Genomic DNA, 17,557 nt, shown 5'->3' on the forward strand with positions numbered 1-17,557 from the left:
GCCTTGCAGCCGGAGGCAGCTGAGTCTGCAGGTGAGGGTGGGAAGGAGGGTGCGACAGGAGCACGGGCAGCAGCATTTCTAACGAGAAAGTCAAACATTCTGTTGGGTTTCTCCTCGTGCCCCTTTTTTATTCTCACACAAGATCTACTTCTTTCTCCAGTGTTCTCCCCTTTGCAAGGTGGGTGACAACTGATGACTGTGTATATAAAGCACCTGTCACAATGCCTGTCCCACCACAGGCCCCTAATCAAGGATAGCTCCTGTAATTATTGATACTGATAGTGAAAATATTGACATTATGTTCCCAGACTCGAACATCATGGAGAAACACTCCCCGCAGTTCCTCCTCTGATATTGTACAAGACAGTCTGCATAATGCCCAGGACCCTGGCTGACACTGCTGCCAGGAAAAGGAAGCGGCTGCTCCAGGCCAGATGGGCCTGCAGTTAGTGTCTTGGGGGCCTATGAGCACTGGTCAGGAGGAAGTGGCTTCCACCTGACAGACTGTGACCTTGGCCACTTCCCCAGCCCATCAACCCCTACCTGGACCTCCTGCTCCAAGCTGAGCTGTCGCTCCAGGCTGCACTCCACCATCTCCGTGGTCACCGGGAACTTCTCCGGCAGCTCTGTGCAGCGCCGGATCAACACAGGGTTGCAGCCATTCAGGAACTGGTAGCCAAACATCAGGTCTTCCTGCCAGTGATTCATGACCCGCTCTACCAGGAGAGAAGCGAGACCCACCCTGAGCTCTGAGCAGAGGGCAGCCAGGGCCGTGGCCCTCCTGACCTCACCTGACCTCTGCAGAGCAGAGTCCCTGCTTGGTCTCCTCCCCCAAGTGCTCCCTGGATGGACACAGCTCCAACTGCTGTCCCCTGCCCATCACTGGGTCAGGCTGTGGCACCATCTCATCATCCCTGAGCTGGCCCTTAGTGGCTCAGAAGCCTCCCGGGGCACCCATCTCTCATGAACTCAGGTACTTCAGCCCAGCATGGATAGTCCAGGATGAAAGGAGGAGGGGTGTGGAGGAGAGTCCCTGGGGACAGTTTTCCAAGTTTGGTTCCCCATGTCCTGATTTCGGCACCTCTTCTTGTCCAGCCATTCCTGCCTCCTTAACGTCCTTCCCATGCCATGACTGGCCACCATAAAGCTAGTGCTCTCACCAAACACATCCTTATCCAAAGGAACCCAAAGTTGCTTTCGTGTAAATGCCTAAAACACAAGCCAAGTTCTGCCTTTGCTCTGGTCAGAAGCACAAATGATTGATTTGTGCCAAGAAAAAGTTCTGATACTTTTCAGACTTTGATGGTGAAATGAGGTCGAGGGTGCTGGAGCTTGAATATCTGAGGAGGAGAAACCTCTGCGCACAAGTGTGACCACACTGATGCAAAAGCTGTGGAGTGTAGGGGGTGCCGGCCAGGGTGGCATGGTGGCAGCAAGGCCCCCATGCTGCAGCAGGCAGGAAAGCCCTTGTCAATTTCGCGGTCTCAGACAGAAGAGCAGCATCCCCTGTCCCCAGCACCACTAGAGCCCCCAGAGGCACACTCACCAGAAATAGTGTTGCTGATCTTGACGAAGATTTTCTCAAAGTCGGCAAAGTCATTCCAGGAAGACTGGAACATGTGCATGAAGCGGTTGATGAACAGGTTCTCCATCCTGCAGACCAGGAGAGAGGTCACCTTGTACACACCAGCCATGCCTCCCTCTGCAGAGCCCCTTCACAGTGAGCTCTCAGGGGTCCCCACAACACACCCCCCCACGGCCCCAGGCAGCTCTGCAGAGACAGGTGATTGGCTTTTCAGAACCAGGACAGAAACTGGCATCTATACGGGATGCTGTTCCTACTGCACCTCACCTGTCGAAGAGATAGGCCAGTACCCTCCAGAATAGCCTACAGTGCCTTGAATTCCATTCAGACATGTGTTCATTCATTCATTCATTCACTCGTCAGGGACTTGCTGTCCCCCACTCAGTGGGCCAGTCCCTGAGAAAGCTTCCAGGAACAGAGATCCAGCTGCTCTACTGTGTTGCCTGGATTTTGGGGAGACGAACAGTTCAATTGACTTGAAAACTCATTTATTTTCTGCTAAATGGCTCCATGCTTGGTGCTGAGGACAGAAGTTTCCAAATGCTCACTGCACAAGATGAGAAAATAGAAACCCAAGGCCAGAGCTTGCTAAATTCAGAATGCAGGCTGCAGGTACCAAGGAGTGAGATGTGTGTGTGAGCAACCCCCAGGGCTTCCTGGAGGAGGCAGGGTGTGGGATGGGTCCAGGAAAGCTGGAAAAGAGGGGAGAGGCTTCCCAGGCTTCCTCCATAACCCTGCAGGGTGCAGCACAGGAGTGTGGGAATGCTGCCCAGTGTTCACCATGACACAGGCTGCCTCAGTTTCTCTCTCTGGCACACAAAAGACTGAGATTAACAAGTTAGCCTGTTTCCTCCCCACTGTCAGTGCTCGATCACTGCCCACTCTTCAGCCTTGACTCTGGCTGCCCCTCAGAGCTCAGGCCTTTGCCTTGGGCCTTTGCACATCTGTTTCCTTCAGGCTGGAATGCTCGGTGCCCCTTTCTTTTCTGCTGTGGACTAAATTGTGCCCCCCAAATTCACATGTTGAAGCCCTGACCCCCAGTATGATGGCATTAGGAGGTGGGGCCTTTGGGAGGTGATTAGGGTTAGATGAGGTCACGAGGGTGGGGCACCCATGATGGGATTAGCGTCCTCCTAAGAAAAGGAAGGCACCAGAAGGCTTATTCATGCCCTGTCCCCATCTCTCCTCTGCCACGTGACCATACTATGGGAACACAGAGAGACATCTGCAAGCTGGGAAGAGGGCCCTCACCAGCAAGTGGATTGGCTGGCACCCTGATCTTGGACTTCTAGCCTCCAGACCTGTGAGAGACAAATGTCTGCAGTTTAAGCCATCTGGTCTGTGGTATTTTGATGTGGCTGTCCCAATAGGCTACGCCATTCTCCTACTGCGCATATGGGGTGAGTGTGTCTGGAGGGCTCCCTGGAGTGATGCTGTCTCTGTTCATTTCCTCTGCAGCTCTTACTGCAGCTTAGGTGCAAACTCATGTGTATGAATTGGTGCCCACTGCCCTATGCATGCTGAGGGCACAGTCATGCCTGCACTTTACTCAGCATTGAGCCCAGGCCTCCTAGTGTCCAGAGGGGCTCATGCAGCATCGCCTCGTGGACGAAAAGGTGACCTCACCCTGGTGCAGGGGATTGTGCCCGGGGCATTCCTCCAGTGGCTCCTCTTCCCGCCCACCCCCGAGGAGGCAGCCCTACGTGGCCAGGATCCCCCACTTCTCAGGTGGAGTGTGGCTGGGTCTGAGCTGTAGACACACACACCTTGTCATGGGGAAATCTGGGGAGTCAGGGACCTCCCCACATCCTCCTGATCCAGCAGAATCAGAGAATGGAGGCTGGGGAGAGCCTGGCTGATGGGACACAGGGCTTGGGGACATCCCAGCTCTGTCGTACCAGGGGAATTACCCTGTGACCATGCATGAAGGCAGCAAACTGGAGCAATCACACGGGAGAACTCTTAGGATAAGCAGGAGACACTGGGGGTCTGTCCTGCTTGCCCTGCCAGGCCTAGGGGCGCATCCGGGCAGAACAGCAATCCCCTTCCATCCTTCCTTAGCTTAGCAAATGCTTCTCTCCTTTGTCCTGGCTACCCTGGGTCTCCGAGGAGGCCATGATGCTCAGGAGAGGGTACTGGGACCACAAGGCTGGAAGCCTTTGTGAGTACTGCCTTTTTCTCCTCATGTGTCAGGACAAAAAAGCAGCCTGCAGGTGGCCAAGAGGGTGCACTGCTGGAAGTTGCCATGGCACAGTCTGGGCGGTGTGGCCGGCTTTGTGATGGGCTGCATACAGTAGGTGCTCAGTGCTACAGCAACCTGGAGCTGTCGAATAATGCCAGCATCATCTTCCAGTCCTTCTGGTACCTTCTTCACTTGGATCCAGCTCCTCGTGGGGAAGGAGGGGCTTTTACCCAGATTCTTGCTGCAGCCTTCCAGGGAGGCTGCTGTGGCCTCACCAAGGCTACGACCAGCAGCCAGGCACCGGAATACCCAGAGAAGCTTCTTTCAGCCTTGCTGCCTCCTTCCTCCCCCAGCACCTCTTGTCAGCTGAGTGTCCTGGGCTAGGAACGCTTGTCAAACTAGAGGAGTAAGCCTCACTGTAGCATCTGGTGTCAGTCTGGGTGGGGAAAAGAACTTATTTCTGGGAGATGAGAGTCCTTCCCAAGCCCCGAGAGCACTGTAGGGCCTGAAGATGGCCCAGCACCAGATGGTGCTCCAGAAAGAGGCCCTGTGCTGGGGCGCCTGAGGTCCCGGGTGGTTGCTCACCCCTGTTCTTTGGAGGAACCAGGAGTGAGTCACCATCTCCCCAGCTGGGTCTGTTTGACCTCAAAACAGGAGGTTTGCTCTGAAAACAGGGTGGATGTGGCAGTTTTCAGAGGAAGCCACAGATCCAGGAAGAAGTGGAGTTAGGAGGAACATATTTGCGTGTCATCTAGAGGCAAAATATTTCTATATCCTTACAGATAACTGGAATATTCAGGGCTTCAAAGATCCGCTTTTGTAAAAAGAAGGAACCTGCAGGCCAGAGAGGGCACCAGGTAAGGTCACACAGGCAGGTAACAGCCACCTTGATCACCTGGTCTCGGGGTGGTGACCAAGCTTTCTCCTGCACCTTCAGCTTTCTCCTGTGCCAAACTGTGGCCCAAACTGAGCACCAGCTGTTGGTCGCGTGCCAGGTGAGCCCCACCCCTCACCCCTACTTCTCCCAGGACCGGCCTCATTTCTCTACTGTTCCGCCTCACTCGAGGGAAACTCTCTCAATTTCCTTTAACGAGGCCATGGAGGTTCACCTGCCCTCTGTCTCCCTGCTCTTTCCTTCTGCTAACAGCTTTTCCATTTTTCATGCCACAGTTGTGCTGTGCAGGGCGGGGGCAAAGCCTGCTGAGGAGGGCTGGCCCCCTTCCAGGCACAGCAGGTGGCTAGGAGGAACTGCGTGCCAGAGTTACTCAGAAGCGGCGAGGAAACCAAGCTGTCCCCAGCCAGAGGTTTAACAGGGACGGCCTCCTCGGTGATTTCAGCCACGAGTTTCAGTTTCCTGCCAGTGGGCACTGAGTTTAACCCACACTAGGGGGTGAGTGTAGCCATCCAGATTTTAACAAGGGCCCCAGGGGATTCTGACGCAAGCTATACTTTGACAACCACCGCTGAAGAGGTTGCAATGTTTTCCAAATTAATTTGACTACAGAACAGATCGTTTTTGTTGAGGGAAACATGACTTCATGTTTTGTATTAACTCTTCGTCTTATTTTATGACGCCTTTTTAACAACAATATGATGCTACCTTAGCAAATAACATTGAAATTTTCTAGCCTTGTCTAAATTTTAGATGGAATTCCCCCCTACATTTTCCAAACAAATTTATTTTACAATGGGACACATCTCTGATCTCACAACAAAATTTAATGAAAGTCAGTACGTTTTATAGGCATCAGTTAATAGGAGGGGATTATTTTGAAAATTTCCAAGGATTTCAGAGGTTTCAGGGTAGCATTTGGGAAGTTAAGTGGGAGAATTCTACTTGTGTCACAGGAAAAGCGGTTCCTATGAGTGCTTTGGTGACGGGGCCAAATGGTTTCTGAGCTGGGATGACGATAAGAGGGGATGGGGTCTTCTTCCCATATACAAACCCACGCTTTGCTTTCCAATGCCAGGCCAGCAGGCTCCCTCCTCTTCCCGCCTCTCTTTCCTTCGCCATCACTTCTCCCGACACCCAGCCTGGGCCCTCACCCTTCCTGGTGCTTGTGAGTCCCTCCCTTCCTCCACAGGCACTCTGCCCTTCCACTGAGCTCAGGGCCCTTATCTCCTGGCCTGGCCCCTCTGCAGCCTTCCTTGCCTGGGGGACTATCGCTCCTTCCCTGCACCCCTGGTGCCTTTTGTTTTTGTCTTTTGAGACAGGGTCTCACTCTGTTGTCCAGGCGGGAGTTCAGTGGTGCAGATCACTGCAGCTTCCACCTCCCCGGCTCAAACGGTCCTCCCGCTTGGGCCTTCTCGAACACTGGGATTACAGGCGTGAGCCTCCGCATCCACTCCCTACCCCTCATCCCCCTTCAGGACGCTGCCATCCATGTAGCTGGGTCGCCTGGAGCACAGGGCATGTGGCCAGCCTGTGGGGCTGGGGCAGGGCCGGTAGGAGGGGCTGCCCTCAGAGCGCAGCCCCCAGGCCTCTGCCTGCCCCCAGGTCCCCTCTCCCCCGTCCTTTACCAGGAGTCCTTCGTCAGCTTCTCCGCTCAGCCACGCTGCACAGCTCCCTCAACCCAACTCCTGGACTCAACTTCGCCCCAGCCTCCTTCGTGCCCAGCGTCCCTTGTAAATGACCCCCCGGGCCTGGTGCCCCGCATTCTCTCTCGGCCTCTCCCCAGTGGCCTGCTCTTCGCCCGCCGGCGCACGCCCGACCTCCCTGCCTCTCTCTGTGCCTTCACCTGACCGCAAAGGCGGCCAGGGCAACCTCCGCGCGGCTTGACTGTCACGGCTCCCTATTTATCCCTGGACGTGGGAAACTCGGGCTCATAGCGCCTCTACTTACACTGCGGCACAGACTGGCGCTTCCTATGCCGCCTTCACCGGAAGACACCCCTGGCGTCCTGGGGTGAGGGCGGCTCCATCCGCGACCCTTTCCGGAGCTGCTCCCGCCCATTCTCATAGAGGGAAATAGCAGGGCGTGTGAGTCCCCCACCCCTGGCCCCCACCTTTCCAGGACCGGCCGCCTATCTGCACTGTCCCGCCCCACTAGGAAGGAAACTCTCTTTCTCAATTTCCTTTAACGGGGACATTGTCTTTTCAGCCCTGCCACCCCCTGCAATCGTCTTCCAGGCTGCAAACAGGCTGTGGGGTGGTGAACACATCAACTGCTCTTCCCTCCACACCACCAGGAAATTTCGCAAACCACTTGGCTCTCGGCGGCCTGGCCTCGCCACACCTGTGCCCACAGTCTCTCTCCGCTGCAGTCCCCTGTGCCATTCTCCAGGTCCCACGTACCTCTGCCTGGGCCCAGTAAGGCCTGGACAGATGGCCCACGGCTGCAAAGCCTTCCTGGGCCCCATCAGAGAGAACGCCCAGGTGGAGCGAGGGTCCCCTGCCCACCCCGCAAGCGCAGGGGCCCTTCCAAGAGTGCAGCCCTAGGCCGGTGTGTGATGGTGGAGATGGGGTCCCAGAGGGACCGAACCAAGAATGGAGAAGACTAAGGCTGTCTTTAGGGAGAAACTTCTCTGAGGGTCTGATGTATGCGGTCCCATTTTAATCTAACAACAACCCTGAGGAGGAGCCGGGGCCGAGTCTCATTGTTCATTTGAGGACACTGATGCTCAGGGAACTTAGATGACTTCCCTAGGGTCCCCCCCACCCTCACCGGCCCAGAGCCCTCTCCCAGGCACCCCTCATCCCCACAATGGCTCCTCTAAGCTGCTTCCTTGTGGTGCAGCCCCCTTGGCTCAGCTCCTCAAATGCAGGGACACCTCTTCTCTCCCCAGCAGACCTTAAGGGTCTCCATCCACTGTACTGGCACAGAGGCGGTGCTCAGAGGCGGGGCTAAGCTTACTGTACAGCCTGCTGTGCCAAGAGGCGCAGAAGGGCGCCTTTCAGGATTCCTTTGCTCTTCTCCTGTCAATAGGCCATCACTCAAGGGGCTAAGTGACAGGACGATGTGGAGAAACGTGGGCTGCAGCACTTCTGGGGCCGAGGGCAGGGTGGGCGGCACTGGGGAGCACAGGGGAGGGGACCTCACTGAGGCCAGGGGCTTCTAGAAGCTTCTGCAAGAAGGGGCTCCTCACCCATGTCTTAGCCAAGAAGTGGGGCAGGCGGGTGTGGCACAGGAAACAGCCAGGTCAGAGACTAGAGGTGCTCTGCAAAGCCCTGCTGGATCCCCATGGTGGAGCGTCCTATGCATGTAGGACCCGAGAGACTGCAGGGGCGGGCACGTTCCTACTGATGTGTCTCCATTTCTGGGCAGAGACATCTGGGCTCTCACCTGCAGCTGAGCCAACCAAGAAATTATATTTACTTTTTAGAGCGAGCCTCCAACAAGTTATACATGCACTTGAGAATGAGCCCTCCCCCTGTCTTGAGAGATGGAGTCCAGGGAGGCAGCTGGAAAGATGCTCCTGCCCTCACTCAGGAGAGATGGTGGAGCTGGGAGAGGAGGAAGCACTCCCTGGGACCCAGCAGATGGACTTGACTCAGCAAATAGATGCAACCTTATGTGGGGGGTGGGGAGGCCCAGGGAGGCATACAGGCCAGTGGTCTTAATCCAGGCTATATACTGGAATCCCCCAGTAGCCCTAAAATATAACTGTGCTGGACTGCCCCTCCTTCCACGGTTTGTGCAGAGTGGGCAGTATAGAGTCTGTAACACTAAACACACAGGATTGAGAACCACATATCTAGGCTGTTAGCCGTGATGGGGATACATGAAAAGGAGGTGCACACATACCTCCTATACCATAGGATAGGCACTCATTAAATGCTGTTAAAATGGAGCGTGACCCAGTTGGCACTCAGGGGCACTCAGGGGCCAGCTGGGTCACACTTTCATTTTAATAGGATTTAATGAGCACCTATCTGTGACAGCTGCTAAGATACAGAGGCTCCTGAGACACAGAGATGAAAATGACCTTCAGAAACACTGAGCAGACATAAGAAAGGCAGTCTGGCCTTCACTTTCACTCCACCATTCATTCATCCATCCATCCATCCATCCATCCATCCATCCATCCATCTCTCTGTCTACACTTCCATCCACCCACCATCCATTCGCCATCAATCCATCAATCCATCCATCCACCCATCTGTCCATCCATTCATCTCAGTATCCATCCATCCATCCATCCATCCATCCATCCATCCACCCACCATCCATGAATCCATCCATCCATATATCAATTTCTCATCTATCCCTCCATCCATCCACCATCTACCTCTTCTTCCCTCCTTCCTCCTTACCTTCATCCATCCATTCATCATCCATCTCTCAATCCATCCATCTGCTTGTCCATCTGTTTGATTGTCCATTCATCCTGTATTCCTCCATTCCCTCCTCCACCATTACTAAGCCCAGGTGGCACTACTCTCCACCTTACTACCTCACCATCCTTACCATCCTCTCCAAACTGTCTCTTTCATAGGGGCCTTCTGTCCTGCTTGTCCCATCCTGGTCTGGGACCTACCCCACTAAAGCTACATGGCTTTGATCAGCAATCCCAATCCCAGAGTAGGGGAAGGGAAGTGAGCCCTTAACTTCCATGATGTTTCCAGGGAGATGTTGGGTACTGCTGCATTACCAATCCAGATGCTTGGTTTTACTTTTTCTCTCTAGGAGACCCTGATTGTGGTAGGAGAAAAATGCTCCAGCTTTGGACACAAACAGACCTAGATTCAAATCCTGGTTTTGCCAATTTCTGCCTAAATGACTTTAGGCAAACTCCTTGACCTTGACCCTTGAAGACTCAGTTTCCTCACCTAGAAATGGTCAATAATATTATTTACCTCCCAGGATGGCCATGAAGCTTAAAATAGATTATTGTACCCCCCAAAACACCTACAAAGTGTTTAGAATAAATAATGTTATTTTAAGCTTTGAAGACTGGCTGAGTTCTCAGCCCCGTCTACCTGCTAGGTATGCAGACCCAAGGCCAGGGTCCCACCCTCGTAGACTGTCATCTGTAGGTGTGGGGTTGGCCTGGCACTGGGAGGTGCTAATGCTCCTCAGAGGATTCTAGGTATAAGAGGAAATGAAAATCTTTGGACCCCAATTCACTCTGCCAAAAGGGAAAAATTAAGCTGAAAGCTGAGTCATGCAAGGAACTAAGATAGCTACAGATAAAAGGTAAAAACCCCCACAGGTAGCTCTCAGTGTTCACCTTATCAAGTGCTGATGTACTGAGTGCAAGAGGAATACATAACTGACTATTCCCCTACCTGCTCCTTTTCCTTTGCAACATGTGGATTCAGTAATGTGACTATGCTGACTATCCCTTTCTTCCCTCCAGCCTGCTTTTCTCCTTTAAATATTGATGCCCTTAAAGGCATCTTTGGAAAAAGGCAAAGACCACCAATTGTTCCTGTGGATTTGTGTTCCTTTTTTCCATGTATGTCTTTAACCTTAGCAAAATAAACCTCTAAATTGATTGAAACCTGTCTCACATACTTTTTGGATTACATAAGGGTTAGTCCAGTTTCAGAACCATGGATTTAGGGTTTACCAAACTGACATGATTTTTACAATTCCCTACAAGGTCAATGTGCAGATTTAAAGACCCCCTCCTCTACCCCTGGGGTAGGGTCAGGGGATCCATATGTTTAACAAGCAGCCTGGAGTCTCCTGATAGCCTGGGCAAGCTTTAAAAAGCCCTACAGACATTCAGATGAAACAAAGGTGCACAGAACCCATATTTCTGCCACTTATTAGCTGGGGGCCTTGGGCAAGGAAGGTACTCGACCTCTGTATTCCTCAGTTCCTCAACTGTTAAATGGAGACAATGACTGTGACTCCCTCGTGGGGTTGTAATGGAGGAACCAGGGACGTATGTCATGGGATCAGCACTGGCATTTTGGCCATTCTCACCATAGCACCTGCCATCTTGGTGACAGCCTGGACACAAAGCCTTCACACCTTTGAAGTGGCCATAGAGGGGATGAGATGTGGACAGGGAAGAGGCATTCCAACTAAAGACGCCTGCTTTGGGCCAAAAACACATGTATGTCTGGTGTCTGGAGTCCTCTAGGTTGTGACTTTTTTAGATACTGGTTGTCCTGCAATTGTGCATTGAGAATCCACTCTATGGCCAACATATCATCAAAGCATTTGGCTCAGCTAGGCTGTTCCCCCAACCCAAGGGCCCCATCAGGAAAGGAGTGAGGGTCCCACCCCCAGCACCAGCCACTGGAGGGGCTGCCCAGAGTCCCTCAGTTCTCGTAAACTTACGCTTTGGAGTAATTCAGAACAAAGTCCACTCCTTTTTCACTATCAAACTGGATATCACGGGGTAAATCCTTGTGGCATTTGGCATCGATGCTCAAGGGAAAGCCAGGGCTCCACTCCATCCATCTGAGCATGAGAAAGGAGAAGAAATTGGGTTAAATGCCGGCCTTTGGTCTGCCCCTTCAGCTGAGGGCTGCCCACACTGTCAGACGGTGTTACACAGGAAGATTGATGTACCCACAATTAAAGTCAACACATCACAGGCTGACCCTGTGTCCAGTAAGCTTCTGGGACCTCTTCCAAAGTCCAGCGGCACCAACTTTGCTGTGCCCTGAGCATCAGAGTGGGAACCCTGAGACTGAGCTTACAGTGGTACAGGTGCACACTACTGCATAAAAAGTTCTAAAGGTAGTCTAGGGAGACCTCACTTACTAGAGGTGACACTGAACAGCAGAGGCCTGCCTTGCCAGTCACTGGAGGTAGAAGGCGTTAAGGCTGCCCAGCCACGCCCAACCTGGACGTCCACCATTCTGCCAGCTTGGTCAGTGTGTGCCCTGGACTGCGTGCATGTCCTGCATGTGGCATTTGGGGAAATGGGACAGTTCTTATGCCTTCACAATAGGACGACAAGGCAGCAGGTGGCCTGGGAGAGGGACCCAGACACAGACGGCTAAAGGCTTCCCTCTCTCACCTGCTGGCTAACAGCAGGTTTAGAGATTATTACAATCAAAACAGCTTCCCCAAAGACAAGCCATGCACTGCATCCAATAAACATGCTCAGATCCTGGCATCCTTGAAACTTATCCTGTGGCATTGGGCATTTGCGTTTTCAAAAATGTTTATTTTGCTTTTCTTTTTGTTTACTTATTGACTAAACTTAAGCTGTGAAAATGTCAGAGGTGTTTGAACCACAGCAACTCCATCTTGAGTAGGGGCTGGGTAAAATAAGGCTGAGACCTACTGGGCAACATTCTCAGGAGGTTAGGCATTCTAAGTCACAGGATGAGATAGGACGTTGATGCAAGATATAGGGCACAAAGACCTCGCTGATAAAACGGGTTGTGATAAAGAAGTCGGCCGAAACCCAATGAAACTAAGATGGTGATGAAAGTGACCTACGGTCATCCTCACTACTCATTATATGCTAATTATAATGCATTAGCATGCTAAAAGACACTCCCACCAGTGCCATGACAGTTTACAAATGCCATGGCAATGTCAGGAAGTTACCCCATATGGTCTAAAAAAGGGAGGAACCCTCAGTTCCTGGAATTGCCCACCCCTTTCCTGGAAAACTCATGAATAATCCACCCATTGTTTAGCACATGATCAAGAAGTAACTATAAGTATGCTCAGTCAAGCAGCCCACGCTACTGCTCTGCCTGTGGAGTGGCCATTCTTTATTGCTTTACACTCTTAATAAACTTGCTGTCTTCCACAATGGTTGAACTAGTTTACAGTCCCACCAACAGTGTAAAAGTGTTCCTATTTCTCCACATCCTCTCCAGCACCTGCTGTTTCCTGACTTTTTAATGATCGCCATTCTGACTGGCATGACATGGTATCTCATTGTGGTTTTGATTTGCATTTCTCTGATGGCCAGTGATGATGAGCATTTTTTCATGTGTCTGTTGGCTGCATAAATATCTTCTTTTGAGAAGTGTCTGTTCATATCGTTTGCCCACTTTTTGATAGGGTTGCTTGTTTTTTCTTGTAAATTTGTTTGAGTTCTTTGTAGATTCTGGATATTAGTCCTTTGTCAGACGAGTAGATTGCAAAAATTTTCTCCCATTCTGTAGGTTGCCTGTTCACTCTGATGGTAGTTTCTTTTGCTGTGCAGAATCTCTTTAGTTTAATTAGATCCCATTTGTCAATTTTGGCTTTTGTTGCCATTGCTTTTGGTGTTTTAGACATGAAGTCTTTGCCCATGCCTATGTCCTGAATGGTATTACCTAGGTTTTCTTCTAGGATTTCTATGGTTTTACATCTAATATTTAAGTCTTTGATCCATCTTGAATTAATTTTTGTATAAGGTGTAAGGAAGGGATCCATTTTTAGCATTCTACATATGGCTAGCCAGTTTTCCCAGGACCATTTATTAAATAGGGAATCCTTTCCCCATTTCTTGTTTTTGTCAAGTTTGTCAAAGATCAGATGGCTGTAGATGTGTGGTATTATTTCTGAGAACTCTGTTCTGTTCCATTGGTCTATATCTCTGTTTTGGTACCAGTACCATGCTGTTTTGGTTACTGTAGCCTTGTAGTATAGTTTGAAGTCAGGTAGCGTGATGCCTCCAGCTTTGTTCTTTTGGCTTAGGATTGACTTGGCAATGCGGGCTCTTTTTTGGTTCCATATGAACTTTAAAGTAGTTTTTTCCAGTTCTGTGAAGAAAGTCATTGAATCTATAAATTACCTTGGGGAAGGCATTGAATCTATAAATTACCTTGAGCAGTATGGCCATTTTCATGATATTGATTCTTCCTATCCATGAGCATTGAATGTTCTTCCATTTGTTTTTGTCCTCTTTTATTTCACTGAGCAGTGGTTGGTAGTTCTCCTTGAAGAGGTCCTTCACATACCTTGTAAGTTGGATTCCTAGGTATTTTATTCAGCTCAGAGTGACTTTGATGCTGCCTTGTAGTTGGACAGGATTTATGGGCAGAAAAAGGAACCTGATGTACAGAAAATGGAAATGAGGTACAGAAAGAGCCAGATTGGTGATGGCTCAGCATTTGCCTTACTTGAGCCCAGTTTGAACAGCTGGCCACTGTGAGTGGCTGAAGTCTGGCTGCTGTGATTGGCTGAGACTTGGTTACTTGCTATGAGAGTAGGTGACAGTCTGTTTACATGTCCAGTTAGGTTACAGTTCACTATGTACAGAGAAACTTTTAGGCTGAATTTAAAATATGTAAGGAGAAAGGTTTAAACTAAACTCATTAACACCTAGAAGAGAGAAGGTGTTCATTCAATAACTTAATTATGGAGCACCTACTACGTGCCAGGAAGTGCTTTGTGCAAAATAGAAGAACATGTAACCCCAATACAGGGCAAAACTACAAAGAAATGGAAGCCATAAATGAAACCATGAGAAACATATAAACCAAAAATAAAATTCTAAGCCCTGCAACTGACTGATGGACCCTTCCCTTGGCCAAGGGCATTTCAAAGTTAACCTGAAAAATTAGTTCAGGCCATAATAGGGATGGGTGGCTAAACATGCCTCATTGTACTCTCTTCTTTCCTGGAATTCAGGCACAGCTGATCAGCATTCACATCAACACAGAGATGTTAAGTCTGATAGAACAGACTCTTTAAGATTGATAAGAAACATTTACAGTTGATTCTACCTGAAGCCTGCTATCTGGAGGCTTCATCTGCATGATAAAAACTTTGTTTCCACAACCCCTTATCTTAACCTAGACATTCCAAATTTTTAGATAATAATTCTTTTAAACAGTTGCCAATCCGAAAATCTTTGAATCTGCCTCTGACCTGGAAGCTCCCCTCCCCCAAGTTGTCTCACCTTTCCAAATTGAACCACTGTCCATCTTACATGAGACTGATGTCTTATGTCTGTCTAAAATGTATAAAACCAAGCTGTACCCCAACCACCTTGGGTGCATGTTCTCAGGATCTGCTGGGGCTGCATCATGGGCCATTGGTCAGTCATATTTGGCTCAGAATAAATCTTTTCAAATACTTCACAGAGTGTGACTCTTTTCATTAACAGACATGAAAGCCAGATACAGATGTAATAAGCAAGGAGGAAGAGCTCCAAAAGGAGAGAGAGTAATATATGGAGAAGTGAAAAAAATCAAAGAAATAAAAGAACTTCCTTAAGTTGAAAAATACTTCAATATCTTAAGTCTGTGAAAGGAAATTAAATTTTAGGACCCCAGACTCATTTAGCCAAAGGGAAATGTCGAGCTGGGAACTATGTCATGCAAACCTGCCTCCCCCTTTTGGTTCCTAAATAAGATGGCTATGATGAAAAGCTACATGTCTCCACCGTATTTTGCTCACAAGGAAATTCCTAGTGAACTGTTAAAATTTCACCATGGCAATGCAAATTGATCGCTTATCTTTACAAGCGCAGTCACCCACCAGATACAAATGCATATCTGATTGTTCCCCTGCCCTATTTTGTCTATTTTCTCTTATGTAAAATGCAGATTCCCTGCATTTTTCCTCTGCCCCATTTGTTTATATCATCTTATGTTAAAAAATGCAGATTCACTGAGCCAGACAAAGGCATGAATGACTATTTTTCCCTGCCCTGCTCTTACATGAAAATTGTGTACTTCTCAATATCCCGCCCTTTCCCCTTTAAATTTGGAGCCCTCAAAATCATCTTCAGAGAAAGACATAGAGCTGTCTCCCAGGCATGCATCCTTAACTTTCGCAAATAAGTCTCCTAAAATGATTGAGACTCGTCTCATCATTTTTCTCAATGACAAGTCTTAGGTGGAAAAAAAAAAAAAGGAAAAAGATACATCTAGGTGTATACTGATTAAAATTTAAAATGTCCAAGAGACAGGAGAACATGAGCGAAAGAGAGAGAGAAGGAAAGAGATGCAGAGAGTGAACGAGAGAGGAAGAAAGTGGGGGAGGGAGGGAGATAGAAACTCTAGGAAAAGAAACAATCAAACTATCATTATATTTCTCCTTTGTCATTCTGAAAATGGGAAGAATGAAGTGTATACAGACTTTTTTTAGATCTTCATCTAAGCCTCTCATATTGTCATCAATGAAGGCAGGGGAATTTGTTTTGAGGGGATGGGTGGGGGGACAGGAGGACAAGCACAGACTCAGATCTTACACTACACATGAACCTTCTGAGGAAATTAATTGAACGCGTTCAGCTGAACAAAAATTAAATTAGAATGAATCAATAAACTCCTAAATACAGCAAAGAATATTCATTATAAAACTACAGCAAATATAATAGTAAACAAAGAAACAAAAATATGAGAGCGATGTTCATCCCTACCACCACTACTTGTTTTGAGAATTCCAGCCATGCAATAAGAAAAGAATATCAGTCATGTAGATAATGGAAAGTAAGAGACAAAATTATTATCATTTAGATAATACGAGCACATTAACTAACCAGGCTCACTAACAATAAACAAACAAGAATAAGTGATTAGAACCAATGAAAGAATTCAGTAAGAGACCAATGTACAGTAAATGTAAGAAACAAGTAATTTACATTTATCCCAGCAACATTTTTGCAAACAGAAAAATATCCTGCTCAGAACAGCAAATGCTACATGTAGAGTAGCTAGAAAGGTGAAGGACCTGCATGAAGAAAACTAGAAATTCTATGGAAAGACATGACACAGGATCTAAAGAGGAGGAAAGACATGCTGTGTTCTTAGATAGAAAGACTGAATCTCACTAAAATGCCGACACATAACACAGTTATGTGAAATTCAAAGTAATTCTCATTATGAAAATCTTAAGAAAGAACAGTGAGATATGAAACAGACATTAACATTTATTAGAAAGTTATGATAACCAAAAAATGGTGCTGGGGTCTGAAGTAGAAAAATAGGCTAACACATGAAGTGCAGAAACAGAGCCAGAAACTATGTGTACATAATACAAAACTCGCCAACACTTATCCAGTGCTTTCTATGTGCCAAATACTATTCTCTGTGTTTTCATGGTTTAACTTATTATCTCAAAATCCCTAAAAGGAAGGCACTGTTATTTCCCCCATTTTATAGCTGAGGGAACTGAGGCACAGACAGATTAAACAACTTTCACAGGACCGGAGAAAGTGCCGGTAAGTGTGAGTTGAGCCCAGACACTCAACTCCAGAGCTCATGACTGCCATCCTATGCCAGCTTGTACTGTGGGTGTCATCATCCCTGTCATCCAAGTCAGGAGGAAGAACATCATCCCTGTCATCCAAGTCAGGAAGGAATGCTACCAAGAGAGTTCCACCCCTACTTTGCAGCATGTATGAAAACATGTGGCAGGAGTGGGGCATGGTGGTGCACCATGCTACTTGGTGCTCCCCACCATGCTACTTACACTCCCCAGCTACTTGGGAGGCTGGGGTGGGAGGATGGATTGAGCCTGGGAGTTTGAGGCTGCAGTGAACCGTGATCATGCCACTGCACTCCAGCCTAGGAAACAGAGCAAGACTCTGCCTCAAAAAAAAAAAAAAAAACCCAGAAAATAAAAAAAGGTAGATGAATGAAAGGTGCAAAGTCAAAGAGGAAATTATAAAAGTATTAGACGAAATTACAGGGGAAGTATTTGTGTAACACTGGGGTGGAGAGGGCTTTCTTAAGCAAAGTAGGAAACCCAAAAGTTATAGATGTAAACAATACATAGTTAATAAAATAAAGAACCAAAATCTCCTGTGGTAAAAGCAACAGAAGACAAATAATAAATGCTATACATATGTAACAAACGGTTACTATCCTGATATAGAAAGAGCTCCTTTAGATTAATAATTGAAAGAACAATAGGGAAAAAAAAGCTTATAAATAGGCAATGCAGTGATGCTTAACTTATTAGTGGTCAGGGGTTTTTTGCAGATTAA

The 17,557-nt window shown here is 48.5% G+C and overlaps 1 protein-coding gene across 2 annotated transcripts in view; it reads right to left on the reverse strand.

Moving 5' to 3' along the window:
* ALOX5 (arachidonate 5-lipoxygenase) overlaps positions 1 to 17,557 on the reverse strand; it is a 60,715-nt gene that overhangs the window by 20,876 nt on the left and 22,282 nt on the right. For both annotated transcript variants that reach the window (XM_021943220.2, XM_003903596.2), the window contains exons 4-6: positions 11,002 to 11,124; positions 1,547 to 1,653; positions 544 to 716 (exon numbers count right to left, since the gene is read on the reverse strand). In XM_021943220.2, the coding sequence (XP_021798912.1) occupies positions 544 to 716; positions 1,547 to 1,653; positions 11,002 to 11,124 (403 nt within the window). The remainder of the gene's footprint in view (positions 1 to 543; positions 717 to 1,546; positions 1,654 to 11,001; positions 11,125 to 17,557) is intronic.

Source organism: Papio anubis, chromosome 11 (genome assembly GCF_008728515.1).
Source record: "Papio anubis isolate 15944 chromosome 11, Panubis1.0, whole genome shotgun sequence".
Taxonomy (NCBI): Eukaryota; Metazoa; Chordata; class Mammalia; order Primates; family Cercopithecidae; genus Papio; species Papio anubis.